Raw genomic sequence first — 25,079 nt, 5'->3', positions numbered from 1 at the left:
ATGCTTGAAACAGATTTCAGGCTCATTTCTCCTCAGCCCTAATCATTCCTGCAGCACACTTGGTATTTCTGCAGTCACCTAAAGAACAGAACAGTAAATCACCTTCCTGACAAAAATTTGGATATCCATCAATAGAACAGAATTATTTTTTTAAGACACATCTTAAACGGAACAGTGCTTTATAGCAATTATCTCCAGGCTGATTTCTGAGTTCTAGGTGCTGCTTTTATTAAAGTGATCAACCATTTGGATTTATAATCTTGGTCTCTAGATTTCCACCATGATTCAGTAGACTAGGGGACAAAGGGATGTGAGGGAGCCTTTTACTTATATGATGGTTTAAGTAGAAATAGTGGGCGTTAGGGAAAGTGCTGGGACCTGAATTAGTCAAGATGAAAACATTAGAAAGGTAACAGAAGTTAAAAGTCCATGCCACATGCTACTTGGTTTCCGTTCAGAAGCTTTTTAGATAACAGCATATTCTATTGCTGCTGCTGTTAATATTTTGAGATTGGGAGAGATGACGGTTTTATTTTTATTTTTTAGAATGCATATCACAATGTGACTGCAGAGCAGCTCTTTTTGAAGGACATTATAGAAAAAAACTTTGTAATCAACTTGACTCAAGATTGACTCTACAGACTGAGCAATCAACATGACTCAAGATTGACTCTACAGACTCAGCTAACTCAGTATTTTTATTTTTATACTGAAATTTTTAGTTTATTTTTAAATGTCAGATACACTTGTCATGAAATTATATATATGAGTATTGTTTATTGCTGCCTGGTGATTCATAACCACCAGCTTAATTTCTGTGAATATATTTAATTTATGAAAACTAAGCTAGCTATCAGGGAAATAAGTTTTGATTGTCTTATTTTAAAAATAAGGTAATTTTCTGAGGTGTTCGACTTCCTGCTCAGTAAGGGGATTTAAATTCACTGCAACCAATTTGAATAGAAGATGACATTTTGAGAGGTATAATTTGGCTCCTATAAATTGATGGAGAATTTGCATGTGCTTGTGCCTTGATGTACAAACTGGAAGCACTTCAGGCCTACATCTGGATGATTGTTTAGTTTCTTCCTTTTCTATTTGAGGAACCTGGTTTTAATTCACAGGAGCATGGATGGTTATGGAAATCTAAGACCGTGTTTCCCCCCAAATAAGACATAGCCAATCAGCTCTAATGCGTCTTTTGGAGCAAAAATTTGTAAGACCGGGTCTTTATACTGTAAGACCCGGTCTTATATTAAGTTTTGCTCCAAAAAACGCATTTAGAGCTGATGGTCCAACAAGGTCTTATTTTCAGGGAAACACGGGATCATACTGGATTAATTAGACTTTTCCCCTTGCAATTAAGTCACCCATGATTCTGATGAGTAATTAGGTAGACTGAAGATGGTATTTTTTGTTCTTAAGTTGAAGGAAATAGGCAAACCATGAAATTCTGGATGAGTAAGTACCTAACCAAAGAATGCAATTACTAAATAAAGTCTGGCGACTGGATTATTTTAAAGAAATAAAAAGCTTATACAAATAAGCTGAGTTAGGCAAGCTCAAGGAGGAAATTCTTGAACACTGGTTTTCCCTGGTTTAATTCTTCATATTTTAAAAGTTTACTATAATATGAAGAAGACATGAGTAAGTAAACACTTAACAAGTCAAACTGTTTTTGGATTTAAATGGTATTTTCATGAAAAATCTCATCTTCAAATGAAAAGCTTTCCTGGCTGCTACCTCGGGTGCACCAGAGGAGAATCCGACGGGATGCGAACAAGCCAGACCTACAAATGTGGTGAGCCGTCCCCCTTCCCATTTTACTGCATATAAGGCTTTGGTGGGGTGATTGAGAAAGGAAGAGAACAGAAGTTACAAGAATGATGGAATTAGAAGCTGTGAGAGGAGGTACTGATAATGTGCTAAGGTCCGGCTGCCTGCTGCCTGAAGAAGTTAAATATCGAGAGACAAGTTGGTGGAGAAAAAAGGTTTATTCAGAATGCCGGCATTCTGGGAGGATGGCGGACCCGTCCAAAGGCCATCTCCCCATTGCTAGAACAGGCAGAAGGTTTTATAGGGACACAGGAAGAACAAAGGAAAGGGGGAATTAGTTAGGCAGGTCTGAGAGCTGACACTGCTTCCTGGGGTCTGGTCTGTTTGAAGACAATATTATTTCCGGACTCTGGACTCGGCCACCGTGGCCTGTGCTTATGTGTCAACAGTAAAAGCTGCAAGAAGTTGTAAATCGGATTTCGGTGTCTGGATACCTGAGGATAAGAAATTGCCCTTTCTAAGTTAGGATGTTGTTAAATTAACGAGGTATGGATAGCCTTGAGAAAGGGAACAGAGTTCTTCAGTTAATCAGAGAAAACAGATGAGTATCAGGATGGCTCAAACTGCACACAAACCAAGTCTAATTATAGGTGGCGAGATAGTGAGCTATGCGGTGAGTTAAACTGCAAACTAGTTAAGTTGGACTATGTTAATGATTCCCTGAATTTCACCCTTACCGTATGAGTTGAGAGAATATCTTCTGAACAATAATTAGCACGGGGAGACAGTGATGTTGTTACTGACAACCAACTTGCCTTGGAAGAGAGTGTGTAAAGGGTGAAATATTAGAGCAGAAACAGAAATAAAGCACTTAGAAAACTAGTATAATAGTTGTCCTGACCCTAGACATTAAATAGGATTTACATTCTGTTCCTAGCATGTTTCCATAGTACCCCAGTTCCATTTGGTTCTTCTAATAACTTTCAGGTGGAAAGAGCAGGTCCTAGACTGGAGCCCACGCACGCAGTGTGCCTTTTCCTCCCAGCACACAGCCGTCGGCTGCAGCTTGACTGCTGAAGTTTTTTGATGTGAAGTAATTCTAGCTTCAAAAAGGATGCGGCTGGCTACAGAAAAAGTCAAAACCAGTGGTGGTATTTCCAAATGTTATTCTGAGTACTTTAATGGCGGCCAAAAAATTTCTGACTGATGTCAAAATTGAGGAATCTGGCATTTTGTGTAGTATAAGAAAAGGCTACAAGCTTCAAGGTGGTCTTAGTTAAGACAGAAAAAAAATCTGAGCAAGACACATATATACAGTTTATTAAAAACACATGAACACATTAAAATCTCACTATTTATACAATCTAAATTCTAGCAACATATACAAATACTGAGTGACTACAGTACATGCCGAGGTAAGAAAAGTACATTCTGGGAGAATATCACTGGCACTCAAGCCATTTTTATTTCTAATATGTATTTCAATATGTGTTTTGTTTCTACCTTTCCCAGTGCCAAAAAAAAAAAAAAAAAGAGAGATGAAGAAGAAACTAGTCACAAGTTGGATTAAGTGAGAATTGGTGCCGGAGTTGACCTAAAAAGTATTTTAATAACCATCCAACTATGATTTAGATTATGCAGTTTAGGGACTTCAAGTTCAGAACCATACGGTAGAGCTAATAGGTACTTTTTTTTCAGGTACTTTTTTTTAAATTTCTCTTAAGACTATGTGAAAAGCATAATCTATTCTTTCTAATTGTACCATCTGACCTGGTGTTTCCATAACCCTCTTGCTCTCCAGGTGACAATATGGAGCCAAAGCAAGTAATTACAGCCACTTTCCACTGAATTACAGCCACATTCATATTTAGATGAGCTCACTTTCTGCACCCTGATTGGGGGGAAGGACAAGTGTATACGTGTCATAATTTCAATTAATGTATAAACTCTCTACTTGAACCTTTTCATCAGCAAATAAACCCATTTTTCAATGCAAAGTGCAAATAGTGAAACATGAACTTAAATAACTGGACTAGACCCTGCAAATATAATAGGATCTATTTAGATTTATAGCTTTTAATAAAATATAAATCAGCATTCACAATATCTTATCTTTAATTGTGCTGGTTCCTAAGATCAAGTAACAGTGAAGTCAGTGTAATTTTATGAAACGTGTAGTGGCCACACTTATTGCACCACTGTCTGATTCTACTTTTAAAACTATTAACAGGAAAAAATTTAATCCAATAAACCACAGTGACTTAAGTCTTTTACATGTTTCAAGCAAAGAATAGAAATTCAAGGAAATTTTGTAAAAAAAATGGTTACTTACTTCACATTTTCAGTTACTTGATTGTCTCCAAAGCTGTACATATATATCTGACATATAAATGTAGTAAAAAAACAAAAAAACAAACAAACCCAAAACTCTAATATGAAACAAACAACTAAAAGGAAAAGTACAAAACCAGAACAACCCTTTGTATCAGGCTCAGCTCTCACTTGGAAAGTAAAATATATAAGTAAAAACTAGGTCTCTGTAAAGATTATTGGTAATTAAAGGACAGCACAGTGAGATATGAATCAAGTCTTAAAACACGCATCACTTAAGAAAACATTTGCTTTTCAAAGAAAAAAAAGTTCCATGGGAGAAATAGGTGCACGCAATTAGACAAAAATAGCAAGCATCTTTTGGGAAAATGAAATAGTTACTGAAAACATTTCTCTTAAAGCTTCAAACAGGCGTATGATTTGAGGAAAAGTATATTTTCTGTGTATAAAGGATGAATAAAAAAATAAAGCAATTGGTTTACTCTCTTCCCACCTGAAAGGGGATGACTGCATTAATACATGTGCTTTACACATTCATGTTTTAATGAAAATTCAACATCTGTGCTTTTTGTTTCAAATATTTTGAAACAAAATATGTCTTTTTTTTTCAATGAATAAAATATGCCTCCAAGTGTATCTGGAAAAGGAAAAGCAGATGAAAATAAAACCAACAAAATCATACAACTTAGAGGGCAGCTGTAGAAATAAACAGTTATATTTTGAAGCAGTGTTTTGGATTACTGATCTACTCATGGAAGCAGCAAAATGAAGACTGTTCATCTTTAGTCAAATTTAGTAAATTCTGGCAACATCATAATCTGGTGGCCCAGGCCAACAGAAATGACTAGAGCCTAATGGAAAAGTACATTTCAATATTAAGTCTACAAACTAAGGTTTATAGAAGGGATGTCAAATTATAAGCCTATGGTCAGTTTCTCATGTTGTGTTGCCAGTCTAAAGACTTTGCAACATGGTTTTTAAATTATACATTAATAAATTGCAGATGATTTCTATTTCGCCCATCTGAAACTAGTTCTGGGCAAGTGATGACAAAGAAGTTGCCCAGAGGTATCAAAAACTAGACATGACTATTCGTGTGCTAGGATGCTGTCACGTCTCTTCTTTAGGAATGATAGAAAGAACTACTTATACCTCTCACCAAACAGACGAGGGCATAGTCACGCAGAGCTGAAGAATACATATTGTGTTTATAGTTCTTGTAATAGGTTACTGTGGAAAATGGAAATTCGTAAGTATTTGACTAAAAATTAAAAAAAATATCTTGATTCAAAGGAAAATCTATAGATATAAGAGTATAATCAAAGAGGGCCAATTCTGGTTATTTTTTAAAGATAATTTACTTGTATATTACTTCTGAGGAATGATTTTTGCCTTTCACTGTGGCAAATATAAGTGGGTCCCATTTACAGTGTCCACTTAGAAGACCTCAACTTTTCACAGCTCTCCTAGGAAAAATCCCATTGCAAATAAACTTGGATGAGAGAGAGAGGATCTCTTGTATAGTTTTTTTTTGAATTGTCAAGTTCATGTTTCCATGCAGAGAAACAAACTTAGACATTAGAGGATCTGAATTCATGAGGTTGATGAAAACAAGTATCACCCATTGAAAAAACTCAGACATTTTATAAACACAAGAGTGGGGCTGGCCAACGGCCCCAGGTGGAACAAGCAGCGATGAGACCGGGTCATGTACCATGAGTGTTCAAAGCACTTACTTAAGAGTGTGAAAAAATGAAAACTAAATTACCCTGCTCATTACAAGTCAGAGTTTCCCACCTTTAGCTCTTCCTAAGGAAAAATGGACAAGAGTGTATGACTGCAATGAAAACAATGATTGTATCACGAATTGCTTTTTTTTTAAACCCAGAAAGCAATATAGGAACAGAAGATAGTACCCACCTTTCACAAAGAGAGCAGAATTTCAAGCCATTAGACATTTCAAGAACAGTACCATGAGTTATTGCCAGTCAGGCTTACAGAGCCATCTCTTGAGTTCATCAATGTACCTGCAGCACTGGTAATAAATACTTACTCTCAGTGATTTTCAATTTCTTTGAAGTGCACAGTAGGGAGCTTTTTCTGTATTAAAAATAGTGTTTTACAGTAGTAACAAACAGGATGTTCGAAATCTAACAGGCAAGCAGTAATTGTGCCACAATAACACTTGCAAAGCAAGATGGCAAGATTAGTAGTTTCCTGTACCTCGGTCATCACATTTCCCCCAACCACATCCGTGACAGATATGTAATACATTCTATATAATACTACCACTAATAGAAAAAAAAAGGCCATGTGCTTTCAAACGATGCTTGGTAAAAAGCAGCATCACCTTCAAAGGATTTCTTGAAAAACATCACTGTCACCATCCCTCCCTGCTCCTGATACCTCCTGCGTGCTCTGTGGCACCTGGTACACCAATTCATCTGGGGTACTTGGACCCGGCTTTCCACCTTTTGGGGTGTCATACTGGGCCCGGGCTGAGGAGCAGCTGTCAGTCCTGGACAGAAGGGTGTTGTACGTTCCCACTAAAGGAGGAGGTTGGTTCCCTGCAGCTTTGAAAGTGGACGTCGAGGGCAGACCAACTGAAGCTGCGGGGTGCCCCGATATATCCATGAAGATTGGGGTTGCATACTCAGGCCCAGTAATTGGGAGTGGTTCAGCATAGGCATGATAAACTTCTTGCACTGGGGAGTTGTAAGGGTCTAGATCAGCATAGCCTGTTTCTTTTCCTTCTTCGGGTTTAAAGGTAGACCTCTGATGAAGTGTGCCAACAATTCCTCCCACAAGCGGCTGTGCATACTCTGGATATCGCAAAAGATAAACAGAAGAGTCACCGCATTCACATGGGGATTGTACAGTTTAGGGTGGCAGCAGCAGGCTTACACCAAAAGCAAACACTTTGTCATGGCACTTCTGTCGCTCTTAAAACAGACCGATGGATTTCCCTGTAAGAACCAACTTCCAAAATCAAAGAGGTTATCTTGTATCTCCTAGTAATGTCAATATGACAGAAAGCCTCATTCATGTAATTTTGCACAAACAGTGTTTGTGTCCTTTAGATTTATAGACAGTCTTTCATTAGAAAAGAAAATTTCCATTATTGGAATAATATTCGTTTTAGAATACAATTTCAGAGATTTTTTTTCTTTTCAAGTACGAGGAAATGTTTAAAATAAAATGCAACCTAGGTTAATAGGATAAATACTGTAAGACTTGCCATGTCTTTCCTGCTCTTCTTTTAACACCCTCATACCCCCAATGAAACTAAACAAAACTCCAGGTAAACTGACACAAAATGCCCGAGTTTTTAGAAACAAATGCTCCAATTTTATGGACAGAACATCTGAGGCATGGAAATGACTTTTTCAAGGTCATCTGTTCTACCTTTGGAAAAGAGCTCCTCTCTCACACATGAAAAAAATAAAAGATACCGCAAACCCCAAAGCACCTGACCGCAAACAGCAGTTTCTCCCTCTACCTCGTGGCTGACGGCTGCCAAGGAGTTACCTGCAGAGTCAGTTTGCAGCACTGTGGTCACTTCTCTTGGACTCAGGTGATTGACTTCACTGCTGCTATAGCGAACTGGGGTTTCCTCGTGTTCCACTGACTTGGCGGGGAGAAACTGCTTCATTCCTTTCCACCAACCTTCATTGTGATTGAAAGCAAAAGAGACCATTAAATAAAAACCTGTCTGAAATGATAACAGAGAGGAATCCCATTGAAGTCACTTCCGTAACAGATATGTATACAAACCAGCCTTTATGTGCAAGCTTTCCTTATTGTGGTAAAATACACATGTAATGTAAAATTTACCATCTTAACCACTTTGAAGCATATGGTTCAGTGATACTAAATATATTCACACTGTTGTGCAACCATCACCATCATCCATCTCCCTGACTCTTTTCATCTTGTACAACTGTAACTCTATACCTGTTAAACATTAACTGCCTAGTTTCCCCTTCCCCCAGCCCCTGGCAACCACCATTCTACTTTCTTATCTTAATGATTTTGACTATTCTAAGGACCTCATGAGTGGAGTCATACAGTATTTGTCTTTTGGGAACTGGTTTATTTCACTTAGCATAACGTCTTCAAGGTTCATCCATGTTGTAGCATATTGCAGAACTTCCTTTTCAAGGCTAAATAATAAATATTTCATTGTGTGTATGTGTGTGCGTCTCACATGTTACATGTGCATCCATCAGTTGATGGACATATGGGTTGCTTCCAAATTTTAATTGTTGCGAATAATGCTGCTATGAACACGGGTATACAAATACCTCTTTGAGATCCTACTTTTAATTATTTTGGGTATATATCCAGAAGTGGAATTGCTGGATCATATGGTAATTCTATTTTTAATTTTTTGAGGAACCGCCATACTGGTTTACACAGCAGCTGTTAACATATTACATTCCCACCAATGGTGCACAAGGGTTCCAATTTCTCCACATCTTCACCAACACTTCTTTTGTGTTTTTGATAGGTGCCATCCTAATGGGTATGAGGTGGTATCTCATTGTAGTTTTGATATTCATTTCCCTAAAGATTAGTGATGCTGAGCATCTTTTCATGTGCTTATTGGCCATTTGTATGTATTCTTTGGAAAAATGTCTATTCCTTTGCGCCCATTTTTTAATCGAGTTGTTTGTTTTCTGGCTTTGAGTTTTAAAAGTTCCCTATATATTCTTGATATTAATCTTTAATTAGATATATGATTTGTGAATATTTTCTCCCATTCTGTGGATTGTCTTTGTACTCTGTGGATAGTGTCTTTTGATATACAAAATTAAAACATTTTCATGACGTCCATTTTGTCTATTGTTATCTGAGCATTTGGTGTCCTGTCAAAGAAATCACTGCCAAATCCAATGTTGTGAAGTTTTTGTCCTGTTTTTTCCTAAGAGTTGTACTGTTTTAGGTTTTACATTTTGGTCTTAGATCCATTTTAAGTTACTTTTTGTATATGGTGTCCGATTAAGGTCCAACTTCATTCTTTTGCATGTGGATATCCAGTTTTCCCAACACCATTTGTTGAAAAGACTGTCCTTTCGCCAATGAATGTCTTGGCACCTTGTCAAAAAATCACTTGTGAGGGCTTATTTCTGGACTGTCTATTCTATTCCATTGGTCTCTATGTCTGTCTTTATGCCACTACCACACAGTTTTGATTACTGTAGCTTTGCAGTGATTTTTGAAATCAGGAAGTGTGAGTCTTCCAGTTTTGTTTTTTCAAGATTGTTTTGGCTTTTTGGTGTCCTTAAAATTCCATATGAATTTCAGGATGGACTTTTCTATTTCTGCAAAAATTTCACTGGGATTTTGATAAGGATTCCTACTGAATCTGTAGATTGCTTTGGGTGGTATTGACATGTTAACAATATTAAATCTTCTAATCCCTGAACATAGGATGTATTTCCATTCATGTCTTTTAAGATTTCTTTAAGCAATTTTTTATAGTTTTCATTGTTTAAGTCTTTTCCCTTTTTGGTTAATTCCTAAGTATTTTATTCTCTTTGATGCTATTGTAAATGGAATTGTATTTGTAATTTCCTTTTCAGTGTTGATTGTTCGTGTATAGAAGTGCAACTGATTTTTGTGTGTTGACTTTGTATCCTCCTACTTTGCTGAATTCATTTATTAGTTCTAACAGTTTTTTTGTGGAATCTTTAAGGTTTAGCTCTTCAAATGTTTGGCAGAATTTACCAGTGAGCCGTCATGTCTAGGACTTTTCTCTGTTGGGAGATTTTTGATTGTTGATTCAATCTCCTTACTAGTTATAGGTCTATTCAGATTTTCCATTTCTTCGTGATTTAGTATTGATAGGTTTTGTGTTTCTAAGAATTTGTATATTTCATCTAGGTTATCCAATTTTTTGGTGTGTGATTGTTTATAGTATTGTCTTATAATTCTTTTCATTTCTGTAGAATTGGTAGTAATGTCTCCAATTTCATTTCTGATTTTAGTAAGTTGAATCTTCTCTTTTTTCTAAATGCATCTAGCTAACAGTTTGTCCATTTTGTTGATCTTTTTGAAGAACTGACGTTTCGTTTCATTGATTTTTCTTTATTGTTTTCCTATTCTCTATTTTGTTTCTCTCTAATCTGTATTATTCCCTTCCTTATAGTAGCTTTGGGTTTAGTTTGTTCTTCTTTTTCTCTTTCCTTAAATTGTTCAAGATTATTTTTTGCTTTGATTGAATATCCCGCACAAAGCAGACATGGTAGAAATCTCTATCAAAAGCATATACAGAAGCAGATCACTGCAGTGCAGCCGTATAGTTTGTTTGTTGTAGGGGGGGTTTTAATAAATTTTTCTCAAAAAATACTTTCCAAGATATACCCTGGGGGGTTAGCGGCATGTGATTAGCTCCTACTACTGCTCTTTCCTACGCTGGTCACAGGGGTGAACTCTTTTGGTTCCTAACAGTTGTTCAAGACTGGGAAGAGGGAGACACATAGGGGGCCTCTGGTGTCACTTGCAGCAATGTGCCACCTGCCACTGCCACACAGAGGAGGACTATTCAGAAGGTGACAACACATCATGGTAGACTTCACGAATTCCTAAACTGCTGAGTCCCCTTGGTAAATATGCCAACCAGAGTAACAAACCACACTGTTACCAGGACCACAATCCTTTGCTTCTCACACAGGACTTAAAGAAAGCTGGTCCCCTGAAGAGAAACAGATACATGGGACAAACTGGACAAGTTTTCCAGAAAAAAAATAATTACTTTGTATTCTATTACTTATTGACTAGAACAGATTTTACAGAAAAGTAAATATGATCAGAACAGGAGGAATGCCATTTTTCTACCAGTGCTGGAAATTTTAAGTGATCCTGAAAACAACTTTCCTCTTTCACTACTGTAACCTGGAAGTGGGGGACTTCACTGATGGAAAGAGATGCAAAGTCGTGAGTTACCTGCCCGGTCCCAGTAAGGTAAATCATAGGTGCCTTCAGTTTTTTTCTTTCTGGAAAAATACAGGAAAAAAAGTTAGCAAATAAAGTGAATTCACTTGTAAGATAGCTCTGAAATGGCAGGATAAACACCAAAGTTAATAATTAGTCAAGAGCACACATTTCCACTTGTTGATTTCATTTGACTTTGTCGAGACTCATAAATTCTGGACTCTCAGTAAGTATTAAACTGTCTCCTGAGACAGTTATCTTCTTACCCTGCTATTTCAAAAGGAATAAAGGAATAAAACAGGCTCAGTCTGTAGGTAAAAAGACTGAATCGAATTAAAGACCCAGCCCTGACATGTGGGTTTTTATGGGGAAATCACGTTAGCTCGGATTTGGTTTCAAATACAAAATCGGCAAATCAACAAAATTCACAAAGTTCATAGAACAAAAATCCCCACACTTTCTTTTGCATTGCTATTTTTTCCAACTTCCTGCTTTTCTTCTCCGGTCCTTTATCCCAGAGAAGTTTTGAATGTCATATACCCTTAGTTGCATAGACTGAATTCCCCCAACCATCCCAGGATGAGTCAACTGTGTCACTAACAGTGACAAATGGCAGAGAGAGGAAAAGAGGATTCTCCAGGCCTGGGAGGTGAGAGCCACATGTACAACCACAAAGAATCTCCCTCGTCCGACCCTCTCAATTCTGACATATCCTCCCAGGAGAAATCTCCCTTTCCCCCATTAAGAATTACTGTCTACCAAGAGCCTGTTGCAAAGGAAAAACTAAGCAAACGAAAGGACGTTTTCTGATTCAAGCACGTAAATCTAATTAAACCGGGTGCTTTCAAGCCAAAGAGAAAGCAGAAATTATTGTAGTGTAACGATGAGGACAAGACGGTTATGTGATTTGCGCAAGATCATAAACGTGGCTTTCTCCAAGAGCCTGAGCCATGTGCTTTTCCTACTGGGAAACATTCTTCTCCAGGATTGGACTGTTTTTAATATTCATGTTAAAAACGTTCTCATTTGAGAGTCTGGCTGTATTTAAAATATAATTATTTCATTATTCCAAAGTAAAATATAATGTAAAATTTGTGGAAGAGATGGTAGGCGCTGAAGCTGTTAAAAACCGTAATGTAAAAAAAATACTAAAATGCTGGTTTAATAATTAAGTACTTTTCTCCTTGAAAATCCTCTAATTACCATAAGACTTCAACATAAAAGGAAACTAATAATCTTTTCTGAACAGAAGTTAGATGCTCTGTATGGCTAGGACAATTCATTGAATAGTATGATTATTAGCCAAGGGTTGTACTATGAGAGATTTTCTATAATCTCAAGTAACAAAGCTTCATGTCAGTTATTCATTACATGTATAGTGCTTGGAACAGTGCATGGCATGGGTTAAGGATTCAGTAAGTTGCAGCTGTTTTTATTATTATATTATTCTCCTCCTCACTATTTTCCACAGCCCTTTAATGGCATCTCCTCCTTTACTCCTTGTAATGAAGCCCACTGTCAGCAATTTCAACTACCATGCTCAGAAGTAACTTCAATTCTGCAGCTCAGACCTTTTGTCCTGAACAGACAGACACGTATTCCTTCTGCCTCCTGGGAGTCTGAATGTCCGCAGGGTTCCTTAAACACCACCCCAGACTGAAGCCCAAACTTGCTTCCTGCCTCCCTCTCATTAACTCTCCTCCCCAAGAGTCAGCCCATGGCCCCTGGGCTCTAACCGCAGTGGATGAGACTGTACCGCTGACCAGATGCTCAGAGGCAGCCATGGTTAAGAGCACGGGCTCGTCAGCCACATCCCAAACTCCACTCTGTTGGGTACTGGCCAGGCGACCTTGGGCAAGTTATTTAAGCTATCTCATTTTCTTCTTCTGTAAAATGGGATTTATAACAGTACATTTTTCATAGGTTGTTTTGAGGATTAAATTAGTTCAAACATGGAAAGCATGTATAAAGTAACACCTACAATCAGCATTTTGTTTTTCTGTAAAAATTAGCTGTTGCTGCTGTTCTCATCGTTCTATTGTTGCCTTCTGGTCCTCTGAAAGCGTTGTGAGCTTTCTTTCTTGGCCTTTCCGAATGCTTTCACCCTCCTCTTTACTGCCCTCACACTAACTTGTCAGGTCCCTGCTTAGACAGCCTTCCCAGCACCATGAACCAGGAATGCGCTGGGATGCATGTCGGTCCCATGGCGACAGTTTCCTGCACTGTATTCTCTTCCATTCTGTAAGCTCTGGGGTTCACTACTGGACTCCCCACACACGGCTCAACACTTGGCGCAGGAAGGACCTCAGATATTTGTTGAACGTCTGAACAAATGAAGTCAGTGTCTTGCTCCACCAAACCTCGCCTCCTGCTCTGTTAATTCAGCTCATGACCTCTCTACTGGTCCAACTGCACAAGCCAGATGCTTCGCATCATCCTAGATCCCTCCTACTTCCTCCACATGACAGTTCGTCACGCATCCCAACAATGTCACTAGGACCTCTCTCCCTCGCCATCTGTCTCCCTTTCCTAGACTCGCTGTGCTACATTCCTGCATGGCCTTCGTAGTTTCCTAATTCATCTTGCTGCTTCTTCTACTCTCTCCTCTTCAATCCATCCTTCAAAACTCCTGCCACTATCTTTCTACAAACATCTGATTAATACCACCTGTGTGCCTAACACACTTCAATGATTTCCCCATCTACAGAATGAAATTCAAATTTCTCTCTCCCAGAAAGCCCTCCAGGATCCTGGCCCAGTCTGCATTTCTAGGGTGAATTCTCAGTGCTCTCCTGCGCCAAACCCACACGAGATGACTCACTATTCTGCCTACATCCCACACCTCTGTGCCTTCACTCAAGCAATTCCCTCAGTCTGGGCCATTCCCTACCTTCCACCATCTAGCCAAATTCAACTCATTCTTTTTGGTAAAACATGCCAATCTTGAAACATGCACTCCTCTTTCTTGAAGAAAAGTTTTCAGGTAACGCTCATCGTTCTTGCATATGTGTTCCCCAGTACTTCATACATAGCTTACCAGACTATATTATAGTTCCTTCTTTTGTGCGAGTCCACCCTGCTAAACACCTTGGAGACAGGAATTGTGTTTCATTCTTTCAGTATATATTACTAAGCACCTCATATGTGTCAGACACTGTTCTTATTAATGTGTATATTCCAGCATGCACTGCAGAATTGGATACAATAAAGGTACTCAGTAACTGACTGTGTAACTGAACATATTTTTTATGTGAATAAAGGAGAAACATATGTATTTTTATTTTAATGACTATCTTAACTCTCCCTCCCAAAAAGATGACTGGTAGTTCATCTTTTATACTTGCTTTCTGTTTCGCATTGGGCAACATCCCCTCTAGGACCAGTTAGGCGGGTCAGTGATGCACTCACCTGTTTCTCCAATGCCAGGCGCAGACTAACACGAGGATGAGAGTGGTGAGGACCATGACCAGCACAGGGACCAGGACCGCGGCCAAGGCTATGTCTGAAACAGACCAGACGCAGAAATCAGGACGGGAAAGAATCAAAAGTAACCACAGCAGCATTCAAAGGTTTCTATCTCAAAAGATACCAGAAATAGTATTTACAAAATGAAACTGGGCATGAGTTGGCCACTGTAGAAGCTTTCATGGATACATGAAACTTTGTCATACTAATTGCTCCATCTTCGTATTACCTTAACATTTTTCATAGTAACTTTTTAAATCACCAAGACAATGACTGAAAGACAAATGGCAAATTGAGAAAATGTATTTTCTGCATCTGTGATAAAGGGTTACTAAAATACATGAGATATAATAAAAGTCAAAAACAAATGATAGGAAAATTGGCAAGATGAATGACATTAAAAAAATCAAGTGACCATTCAGCATGTTAGCCTCGCTAGTAATCAGAGAAACATAAGTTAAAACAAGAATAAGATGCTATGGGACGGCCAGATGGCTCACTTGGTTAGAGTGCAAGCTCTGAACAAAAGGGTTGCTGGTCTGAGTCCCACATGGGCCAGTGAGCTGCGCCCTCCACAACTAGACTGAAGAACAACTACTTGGAGCTGATGGGCCCTGGAGAAACACACTGTTCCACAATATTCCCCAATAAAATTAAAAAATAAATAAATAAATAAGATGCTACCTCTGCTTATCAAATTGGAAAATATTTAAAAGAACTAATTGTTAAAGAGGGTATTAGGAAACAGGTATTTTTATGGGAATATAAATTGATCCTTTCTGTATCATTTTGAAGCAACAAGTATAAAACCCTATTGCTTGGTGATTCCACATCTAGAATTTATTATTAGGACAAAATTAAGATGACATTCAAAGACGTATCTTTAAAGAGGTTTGCTTCTGTATCTGCAAAAGAGTGAAAAACTGGAAATAATCCAAATACCCAACAATGAAAGGGAGTAAGTACCTCATGGTAGCTTCCTTATAATGGTAGTAAAATATCACCCAGCCAATAGAGATGATGTTGCAAGATCATGGTACAATATTTATAGATATGGGAAGGTAACCATGGAGTATTAAGTATAGAAAGCCACTGTATCAACGGCAGAAACTGACACAATGCAGGAACCTGTAGGGAATAGGAGGTCATTTAATCCCCTTATAGGGGGTTACTTCAGGTAACAGTCTGGACCCAGGTAATAGTCTGCCTAAGGTTATTTGGGACAGAGGTTCTTCCTTCATCTGTCAACCCCCTCTTGGCCATAAAGATGACAGATAATAGTAGCAACTGCTGGTTTCTACTTGGGGCAAAGGGCCAGACACTATGTTAGGCCTGACTGGGGGGAACTTATTTACTCCTTATAAGTGTACAGAGAGAAAGAGGCTGACAACACAGGAGAGGAAGAAAATGAGCAATAACTTGAGGCCTCTGAGGAGCTGGATGGATGAGAACTAGGGCAGTGGTGAAGTGATCAGCCTTGGGCAGTACAAGGAACCTCCCTTTTTTACTGCAGTACACAGAGGGTACAGGTGAGTTTGTAGTTTCCACAAAAAGGAGTTTCCTTCTAATAGCTTCTACTTTCTTTGCGAAGTTGACGAGGTACTGAAAGTGACTGAAGATCTCTGGGTCAAGGGTTTAAAAAATATGGAGAAGTGACTATTGAGAACAGACAGAAGAGCCAACCAGGGAAACAAAGCTGATGCTGAGGGCCCCGGTGAGGGAGGAACTGGAAGTTACAGTGGCACGAATCTGACTATGACATGCTTTTCTCCAGCATCACTCTCAGCCTGGATGTAAAAATGGAGAAAGGAGAAGTGCATAAAACAGAAATCATGACTCAGGCTAGAAAGCACTAAGAATTCAGAGATGTAAATGTGCTTTTTTATCCCTAAAATTTGTGAAATTGGAGACAGAATAGTCAAGTTCAGATGGCTACAGTTTGATTTAACCAGAGGCTTTAAAACATCTGCTTAGGTTTGAAAAATAATAAAAAGTCTATACATCACTGTCCCAGAGAGAGGAAGACGAGTTCTTCAATTAAAAAGACCTGGTCATTCTTTCTTATTCATTTTAAGCTTACCAGGATCCTAGTTTTGGGAGAAAATGCTTTAAGGATACTTTTAATTTGGAGATTTTAAGATTCTATAATCAGATTTTAAGATGAGCAATACTTTTAAATGATGGGCCCTCCATCCAGGCATGTGATCTGGGGTTCTGCCTAAACACATGCCTTCTGCAAACTGGTAAGAAGCTCTCTCTGTGGATGCTAAGATCTCTTGGCTCTGAGAACTCTTGCTTCTCTCTAGATTCTCCTGCAGCATGAGAAAGAAATTGGTCTGTTTGGAAATAATTTAGAAGATAGGAAAGAAACTGACACATGGGAAGTTGGAGAAAGTTATCTGAATCCAGGCAAATTTTCAGAAAATGAGAATGATTACAGTTCTATGTGGCACAAGTCACTCTGAATGAACTGCTTTCTCTTCTCCTCGCTCTTGAAATGAGTGTGCTTTATTTATCTGCCAACACTGAGACTAATTCCTCGAGGACACTGATGCTTTTCTGCTTGTATTCCACTGAAATTGTTTTTCAACAACTAATAAATCAAAGAACTATTAGGTTTTTGTATATGTTAATACTTATTTATCACTAACAACAAAATTTGAAAGTAAATTCTACGAAAACATTATACTTACAATCTGAAAAATTATAAACGTTAACATTTTTAAAGCGATCGAAGTTTTTTAATGAATATGTTAACACAGAGTATTGTTTTTTAAAGTATTAGTTTTTACCCAAACTTGTTTTTTTCCCCCTTCTCTTTTTGCCATCAAGTTCCCTATCCAGCAAATTAATATGTAATCAGGAAAAAAAGGTTTGTTTCCTGCTATGGCTTTAATTATTTCTAGAAATATTTCTAGGCATGACACTCCACGTATTTAGCTGTAGAGAGACAAAAATCGCAAGAGGAGGCCTAGTATACAGAAGCCATCTCTAAATATTTAAAGAACAATTCTACATGGCACCAGAGAATAAAACTTAGAGCAATGAATTCTTTTTCCCTAAGGAAGGGAATCAATTTTTTTGCTATACTTAAAAAATTATAACGTAGAGGAAAAGAAACTGAGGGTTTAAAAGCTACAAATGTTATTGAAACTTAAATTGAAGACAAAATAAAACACTACTACATAACAGGTGTGAATGTTTAGTTTTTCCTACCTTTGGTTACATTTGGAGTTACAGTAGTGTTTTTGATATCAGGAGTGGCAGTTGTTTGTTCTGTCTGTGCAGGAAATTCATTGCTACTGCGAGGTTGTAGTGGTTGAATAAATTTTGGGGCACGACCTTGAAAAAAGTTTTAAAAGCTCTTTATTCTTTTATGTACGTCAACTTGATTAAAATAGTTACTGTAGAATGCTTTTAACATATTTATGGAAAATTATACCACAAATCCAGGGAATATCAAATTCTCACATTTAAAGGAGACATACCTTTGGCTATTTTTGGAGGGGCTGTAGTGTTTTTGAGGTCATTGCTGTTTCGAGGAGGTGGAGGTTGAGTAAGTTTTGGAGGACGACCTTGAAAAATAGTTTAGAAAAATTTACACACTTTGCTTATAAAAACCATAGTTGAAAATAGTAATTTTCAATGTCTTTAACATTTCCTAGAATACTTAATTCCACATAATAATTTTAAATCTTAGAAATAAATATGTCAGAAGGCTAAATATACTTTGCATTAAATGGACAAATATGCTGGGATTTCTCAATTTTGAAATAATTACATTGTCTGAGAGTCACCTCAGGAAGGAGAATAATGGGGAGGCAAATGATGTTGAACTCTAAAGCTGTAAAGTGTCAACACAATTTGATATACCGCCCAGTTCATTTAATAAATATTTATGAGGGCCCACTATGTGTCAGGCACTGAGGTAGTTCTTAAGGATACAACAAAAACCAAAATCAAATATCATATAACATTGGAGGAAGTTATTCCCACTTTTAATTTATTTAAAGTAAAAGTCACTTAGACCAAGGTTATTATTATAATCATCAGTGCTTATGTGATACAAATATTATATAACATGAGACCTGATTAAAAATTATTACTAAGATTGAGACTAGGTTTGGAAAGCAGTTTCATTACATCATCTCATCAACAATGTTCTCTCTCCTACTTGTAATCTTAGAAATTATTTTGATATCTAACTTTTTAATAGGATAACTATTTCCTTTTAAAAATCCCTTTAAGAAGGTATTATAATTAGAGGTCAAACACCCACATTATTATTAATTACATTCTCTGAGAACAGCACTTTGCATTTTTAATAATTTCAGAAAAATAACATGTCTTAAACATACTGTTGCTTTACCTTTAGAAACAGACTGACATCCAAGCAGTTCCACTTTCATTGCAATTTTGTGCTGCCATTCGGTAGGATTCACTCTAATAAAACGTGCAATAATTGGTGGCAAAAAGTTATTACGCACATCCTGGTGATAATCTTTGTTTCCTTGAAATATCTTTAAAAAACAACAAAAAATTGGTACTTTACATCAACAGAGGCCAGGGCTAAATTGCTCCACTGAAACATATTTGTTTTTTTTTTTGCTCTGGGCCTTAAATGAGATCTGCAAAGTATGACAATAAGAATTAATGTTTAGGAAAATAAGTTCATCACAATTAGGAAAACTATTGACATGCTGTACATTCTTCATTAAAAATTTATAAAAGGAAAATATGGAATATAAAAATGATTTTAAGATGATATAAACACAACAAAAATGCCAACTTGGCAATTTGGGAAGAGGGTTTCAATTGCAATGAGAGTGTATTGTATTAATAAATTAGTAACTAGTCCTGTGGATGTACCAACTATTTAAATATGTTAATTTTATTTTCAAAGTAAAACATAATTGAACATAGGCGGTCTTAGAGGAATGCTTTACTGTAGTTTTCATAATTTTTCTCTCAATAAACAGACTGAAAGTGAACACATACTGACAAACACATAACAGATATATATCTCCCCCTACTGGATAAAGCACATAAACACAGTTCCTATGTTCTGTTTTTTTGTTGCTCTTTGAACCAGAAAAGTGACACTTGTTCTTTAATGATCACAACTAAACAGCAACAAATGCATTATATGAATAATTGCTAGGTAAAAATATGATTTCAAGTGACTGTGTCATTCCTTTAACTATTTCAAGCAAATAATGATAGACCTTACACTGGAACAGCTCTTAATTCTTTACAAAGCATTTTCATATAATTAACTCAGGCGCTTTTCATGACAACCCTACGAAATAGGCAGAACTCAGAAAACTGCAGCTTACAGAGTGTAAGTGGATTGCACAGCCAGTCATCGGTAGAGCAGTGATTTGAATCTGTGTCTTCTGACTTACGTATAGGGCTCTACTAAGCAAAAAAGAGCCCTCCCTCCCTGTTCCTGCACGCAAAATCATCTAGGTTGTTTCTTAAGACCATTAGAAAATGAACACCTGCCTAAAACCAAAGTGGTTTGTTTTTATCAGTTAAGGTAAGAGAAAGTAAACGTTTACTTTTTTAATCAAGTCATTTCCAAATATACAGCTATTTTCTTTCTGGCTGATTCACATGGCATTAGACTGTAAACTTTTAAGACGTGTTAGTATCCTTCATTTTTCTAAAGCGTTTATTTGAAGTTACAATAATCTCCACACTAATAAGCTTCCATTATTTCCTCAAATATTACTCTGAAATAAAACGAAAGCAATTATTTACAGTCTATTACATTAGTGGAACAGGAATAATAAACAAACATCATTTTAGGACATAAAAACTATCCCTGAGATCTTACTCCATACTGCTGTCTCATTTTTATAGAAAGCTTAAAGGGGAAAGATTTTAGAAAAACTAAGTAAAAAAGATTTGCTATATTTAAACTATGAGCATTTATTATGAACCCTTATGTACAAGGAGGTTGGCGAGGTGTCACGAGAGTAAAATGGAAATGGAAGTCAAGGTTCCCACTTCTCCAGGAACTTAAATTTTATTGACTGTCACCACACACAAATATGGCATACTATAAAAGCAATATATTATGAAAACAAGTTGTGTATACATTCCCATTTTCTGAAAACAAAACCAAAAGCTGTCTTATCTGTATGTATGTGCTCACACATGTATGCATGCTTAGAAAGGGTGTGAAAATGAATATGTCAATTACCCTTGAGTTGGAGGTAGATGAGGGAGCAGGCGGACTAACGTAAGCAAGGCAAAAGACTGTTATTTCACATAATTTAATGCAAAGACTTCCACTTCTATCCATTGATTGACTAACAGGGACTGGATTTATCCTTTCGCCTTAAACCTTTGAAAAATCGGATAAAATATATGAAAAGAATGGTTTTTCAGACAGTGGGTTACAGGGAGCATAAGGCAATACTCCCTGAGAAAAGGGAAACAGATGAAGTGAGCCCTTCTATTGCCCCAATATTGCCTGGGGAGAGTCTGGTGGTCTCACTGAATTGAAGAGATAGAGCTCAGAGATGGAGAGGCCAAGGTAGCTAGAATTTGCATGGCACAGTGTAAGAGAGAAGAGAACTACAGAGAGACCTCTAGGATCTACAGGGAGCTTCCCCTTAAATCTTCACCTGTATGTAAAGAAACTATATATGGACGGGAAAAGAACCACCAGAAAGGTGACAGTAGAACAACTCTTAGAACTAGCCAGGGCTGGGAACAGCTCACATTGCCAATAGCTAGAGTGGAAGTATCTCACAACACATGAGATGTTGAGTTGAGTACTTAGAACAATATTGTCTCGGGAGCAGGGGAAAATTAGAACAAAAGCCAGCTCAAGTCCTGCCTAAGAAAGCTAAAATGTAAGCCTTGGAAAAACAATGATTTTCAAGTAAACTGTGTCCCAGAATAAAGCTCAAGAACATTTAAAGGAACAATAAAAAATGAAATCCAGCACCAAACAAATAAAGTTTACAATGTCTGGCAACCAATTAAAAATTACCAAACATGTAAAATATGACACATATTAATCAATATAAAAACATCCAGGTATGACACATCAACAGATAGATAAGGGCATTAGAAGAGTTATTACATACTCCATATGATTCAGAGGTAAAGAAAAGCATGAGCACGTTAAAGAGAGACATAGAAGAAAATTTAAAAGCCCCAAACTGAAAATCTAGAAATGAATAATACAATCTTGGAGATAAAAATACACAAGTTGGGATTACAGCAGATTAGACATTTCAGAAGAATAGATTAGTGAACTTGAGGACAAAACAATAGAAATTTTCCAAACAAGAACACATAGAAAGATTAAAAAAAAAAAAAAAAAAAAAAAAGAGCAGGGCATCAATGAACTGTGGGAAATCTTCAAGAGTCATCATATTAATGTAATTAGAACTGAGGAGATGACATATTTGAAGGAAAAAAAAGACCTAAAATATTTCAGATTTGATGCAAATTATAACCCACAGATCCAAGAAACTCAAAGAAACCCCAGCAGAAGAAACATAAAGACAACTGCACAAAGCACATCGTAATAAAACCGCTTCAAGCAAATGATAAAAAGAAAATCTTAAAAGCAGCCAAGGAAAAAAGACATTAGATATTAAGGAATGATAAGGATGACAGCAGAATTCTCACTGAAAACAATGCAAACCAGAAAACAATGTACCAGCATATTTAAAGTATTAAAACAAAGAACTGTCGACCTAGAATTGTAAACCAAGTGAACTTATTTTTCAAATAAAACAACAAAGTCTTTTTCAGAAATATAATTCAAATGTTGTTAGATGTTTTTATAAGCATGGATAATTCGTATAATTTCAAAAAAATAGCTATATTCCATAAATATATTATACAAATACATACGGATGTGCTAAATGTAAAAAGTAGTCAGAGTTGGGGGCATTAACCAGAAGAAAGATAGATATGGAGACAATATTGTTATTAGCTTCAATGGGTAGAGGCTCACCAAAGATGAAGTTCATGTGATACCAAGTAGAAGAGAGGAAAGAAGGCCTTGAATAACAGCAGAAGAGTTTAGATCCATATGAAAGATTATAGGGAACCCCTGCAGTTTTTTGAACAGAGAGATAAGTGGTAACTGAAGATATATTAGCAAATCTTATTTATATATGATAGAGAACTGATAGCATCATTTAATTGAAACAAAACTCATAGGGAAGTTTCATTGAAAACATGTGCTCATAATTTCAATTCTAGATGAGAGGAATCTACCTTCCTTGGGGACAGGGACTCTTCCAGTTACAAGATCCTTCTGGTGGATCACGAGCCAGAAGCCCAGGCGGAAGTGATCAACATCTAGATGAGTCACCTTTGCCTACTCTGAACCCCTCCCTCATCATCTCATCTGGCACATTTCAGTACTGTCATGTTTTGCTAACTAAAACAATTTCATAAGGACCACAGAAGTTAAGGAAATTCTTCAGGTAGGAAAATGTAGACGTTTTCTAAGGCAAAGTTGGTGAGGTCATGTTGAAATAACCTTTAAAGTCTATGATATCCTATAATTTAATACACTTCTATCTTTAACTCCTTTGTCCCCTTGCCTGCAGTGTAAAAATTTGGGAACAAATCAGTTTCTCCATCATTCTGTGGATTGATAAGAAAAGCTTTTTAAAGATAAGAAATTATAAGTTTCATTTTAGAATTTTTTTCTTTTTTTAAAGTTTATTGGGGTAATAATAGTAAAGTTACATAGGTTTCCGGTGTAAAATTCTGTAATACATCATCTATATATCATATTGTGTGCTCTCCACCTAGTCAGTTCTCCTTCCATCACTATATATTTGACCCCTTTACCCTCGTCTACCACTCCCCTCTCCCCATTTTGGAATTTCTTAATAAAGTATGTAAAAATCGAGTTAACAATGTAGTGGGGGAAATAAAGAGTTAAAAATGTAGTGGAAAAACAAATTATCAAAAGAGACCTAGAACCAGAGAATTTCCTAATCATGGTTAGAAGGGTAAGGCCAATAACTAACACTACCTAAAATAACCAGAAGAGCGCAGAGTAAGACCAAATGACATCTAACTTTTACAGCACACAGGAGAGCTTCTGTGACTTTTGGCAAAGGCATATTTTAAAAACTTTTTAAAAAAATACCTTGTTAATCATTTTACCTTATCCTGCTCCACACCAGGCTCTCTGTACACAGTCCATCTCCGTCCATCATCACTGTATAGAATTCTGTAAGCCGACACATAGTAATTATGCTCCACCATGGTGGAGCCAGTAGTTACAATGCCTGGGGGATGGAGAGGTGCTTTCATTACTGCACATAGTCTGTTACTTGAAGTCTGCTCACCATTGAAACATGAACACCTAACATGCACTACTCAAACCTTTCTGCCCATGACACATTACCATATCTAACTGCAAACTTTCCTTATAGTAACTAAATCCTTGGCTTTGTTCCCTTGTAGAGAGAGGAAGAATTATGCACAGACACAAGGAAAGGACCATTCTATTTTAGCAGGTTGTGTTCTTATCATTGTAAAATATATTTCACCTACTTAGTAAGAATGACTTCCTGGGAATGGACAGGTTAAAGATGATTATGGATATTATTTTCAGTACCAAAGCAAAATAAATCTTTAATAAAACCAATCCCAACCAATTATTCTGACCATTTGCTAAGTTGCTCAAATTATTAAATTTATACTCAGCACATGTGGATTATTTATAGCACTTAAAGCTGACTCCTTGAACATAAATTTATCTTAATGACTATAAGAGATGCATGTTTCAGACGTCTCAAGATCACTTTACTAAAACATTAAAAGAATTTATTACAATGAAAAAGAAAAGCTAGTAAGAATCAAATACCAACTCCTCTCGTGTATCATGTTTTTTATAAAACCATCTTCAGTAATAATAACGCCAGTAAGGAAAACTTAAAACCATATAATTAAATTCGCAGTGACTTAATGTTCTATAAAAACCTTGGTGTCACCAGGTTTCCAAATAAACTCAGTATTATAAATTGCTCTAGAAAATTATGTCTCTTGACCTGTTATCTTCTTTTCCTTATTCAGATCTATTTGTAACCACTGATATTCATCAGTGGCAAACGCAGCCCAAGGAGGTCCCAGTTTCTTCAGCCTGGCCTTTTCGGGTTTCCAACTGTTCTCTTGCCCTGTGTGGTCAGTCCACTCTAGCACAGACGATGCTGTTATCTGAGGATCGGCAATCACACCAGATTCCATCCCCAGTGTTCCATAACAACCTGACACAAAAAAAGAAAAAAAAAAACTTTGTTTCCAGATATAAATTCAGTATCTATACAAACTTGCCAAATGCAAACTTTCTATTGTACCTTTAGTTAACATACACTATACTGTAATAAATTTCAAAACTAGGCAATTGTTTCTTGGGTCTATGTCTTCGGTGTCTTGCCAGAAACTGTACACATTTACTCACAAGTAATAACCACTAGTTTAATGGAGATACATTACCCTCTCCCTGGGACACCCCCCCAGGTCAGAGGGTGATTCACCACCCCCTCACCTCCTTCAGGTGTTTACAGAGATGTCAC

At 36.9% G+C, this 25,079-nt stretch overlaps 2 protein-coding genes and 1 long non-coding RNA gene across 9 annotated transcripts in view; 2 read left to right on the top strand and 1 right to left on the bottom strand.

Annotated features, from left to right (window-relative positions):
• Positions 1 to 4,593, top strand: part of ST3GAL6 (ST3 beta-galactoside alpha-2,3-sialyltransferase 6) — a 71,414-nt gene extending 66,821 nt beyond the window's left edge. For 5 of the 6 annotated variants that reach the window (XM_088793960.1, XM_088793959.1, XM_088793958.1 and 2 more), the window contains exon 11: positions 547 to 4,593. In XM_088793960.1, coding sequence (XP_088650086.1) covers positions 547 to 633 — 87 coding nt within the window. In that variant the 3' untranslated portion in view covers positions 634 to 4,593. The remainder of the gene's footprint in view (positions 1 to 546) is intronic. The other variant, XR_016019613.1, reaches the window with a different exon arrangement.
• DCBLD2 (discoidin, CUB and LCCL domain containing 2) overlaps positions 3,070 to 25,079 on the bottom strand; it is an 82,742-nt gene continuing 60,732 nt past the window's right edge. For both annotated transcript variants that reach the window (XM_019756505.3, XM_088793956.1), the window contains exons 8-16: positions 24,555 to 24,770; positions 23,665 to 23,789; positions 18,878 to 19,028; positions 17,997 to 18,083; positions 17,725 to 17,850; positions 14,452 to 14,545; positions 11,056 to 11,105; positions 7,636 to 7,773; positions 3,070 to 6,929 (exon numbers count right to left, since the gene is read on the bottom strand). In XM_019756505.3, coding sequence (XP_019612064.3) covers positions 6,460 to 6,929; positions 7,636 to 7,773; positions 11,056 to 11,105; positions 14,452 to 14,545; positions 17,725 to 17,850; positions 17,997 to 18,083; positions 18,878 to 19,028; positions 23,665 to 23,789; positions 24,555 to 24,770 — 1,457 coding nt within the window. In that variant the 3' untranslated portion in view covers positions 3,070 to 6,459. The remainder of the gene's footprint in view (positions 6,930 to 7,635; positions 7,774 to 11,055; positions 11,106 to 14,451; positions 14,546 to 17,724; positions 17,851 to 17,996; positions 18,084 to 18,877; positions 19,029 to 23,664; positions 23,790 to 24,554; positions 24,771 to 25,079) is intronic.
• On the top strand, positions 19,025 to 24,806 carry LOC141571661 (uncharacterized). Its single transcript, XR_012496627.2, has 2 exons — positions 19,025 to 22,970; positions 24,580 to 24,806. It is a non-coding gene; the product is annotated as an uncharacterized LOC141571661 (long non-coding RNA).

The sequence above is a fragment of the Rhinolophus sinicus genome, chromosome 17, assembly GCF_057876585.1.
Source record: "Rhinolophus sinicus isolate RSI-liver-muscle chromosome 17, RSI-T2T, whole genome shotgun sequence".
Classification (NCBI taxonomy): Eukaryota; Metazoa; Chordata; class Mammalia; order Chiroptera; family Rhinolophidae; genus Rhinolophus; species Rhinolophus sinicus.
The sequence above is the reverse complement of the archived record's forward strand: the minus strand, read 5'-3'. Positions and strand labels throughout refer to the sequence as shown.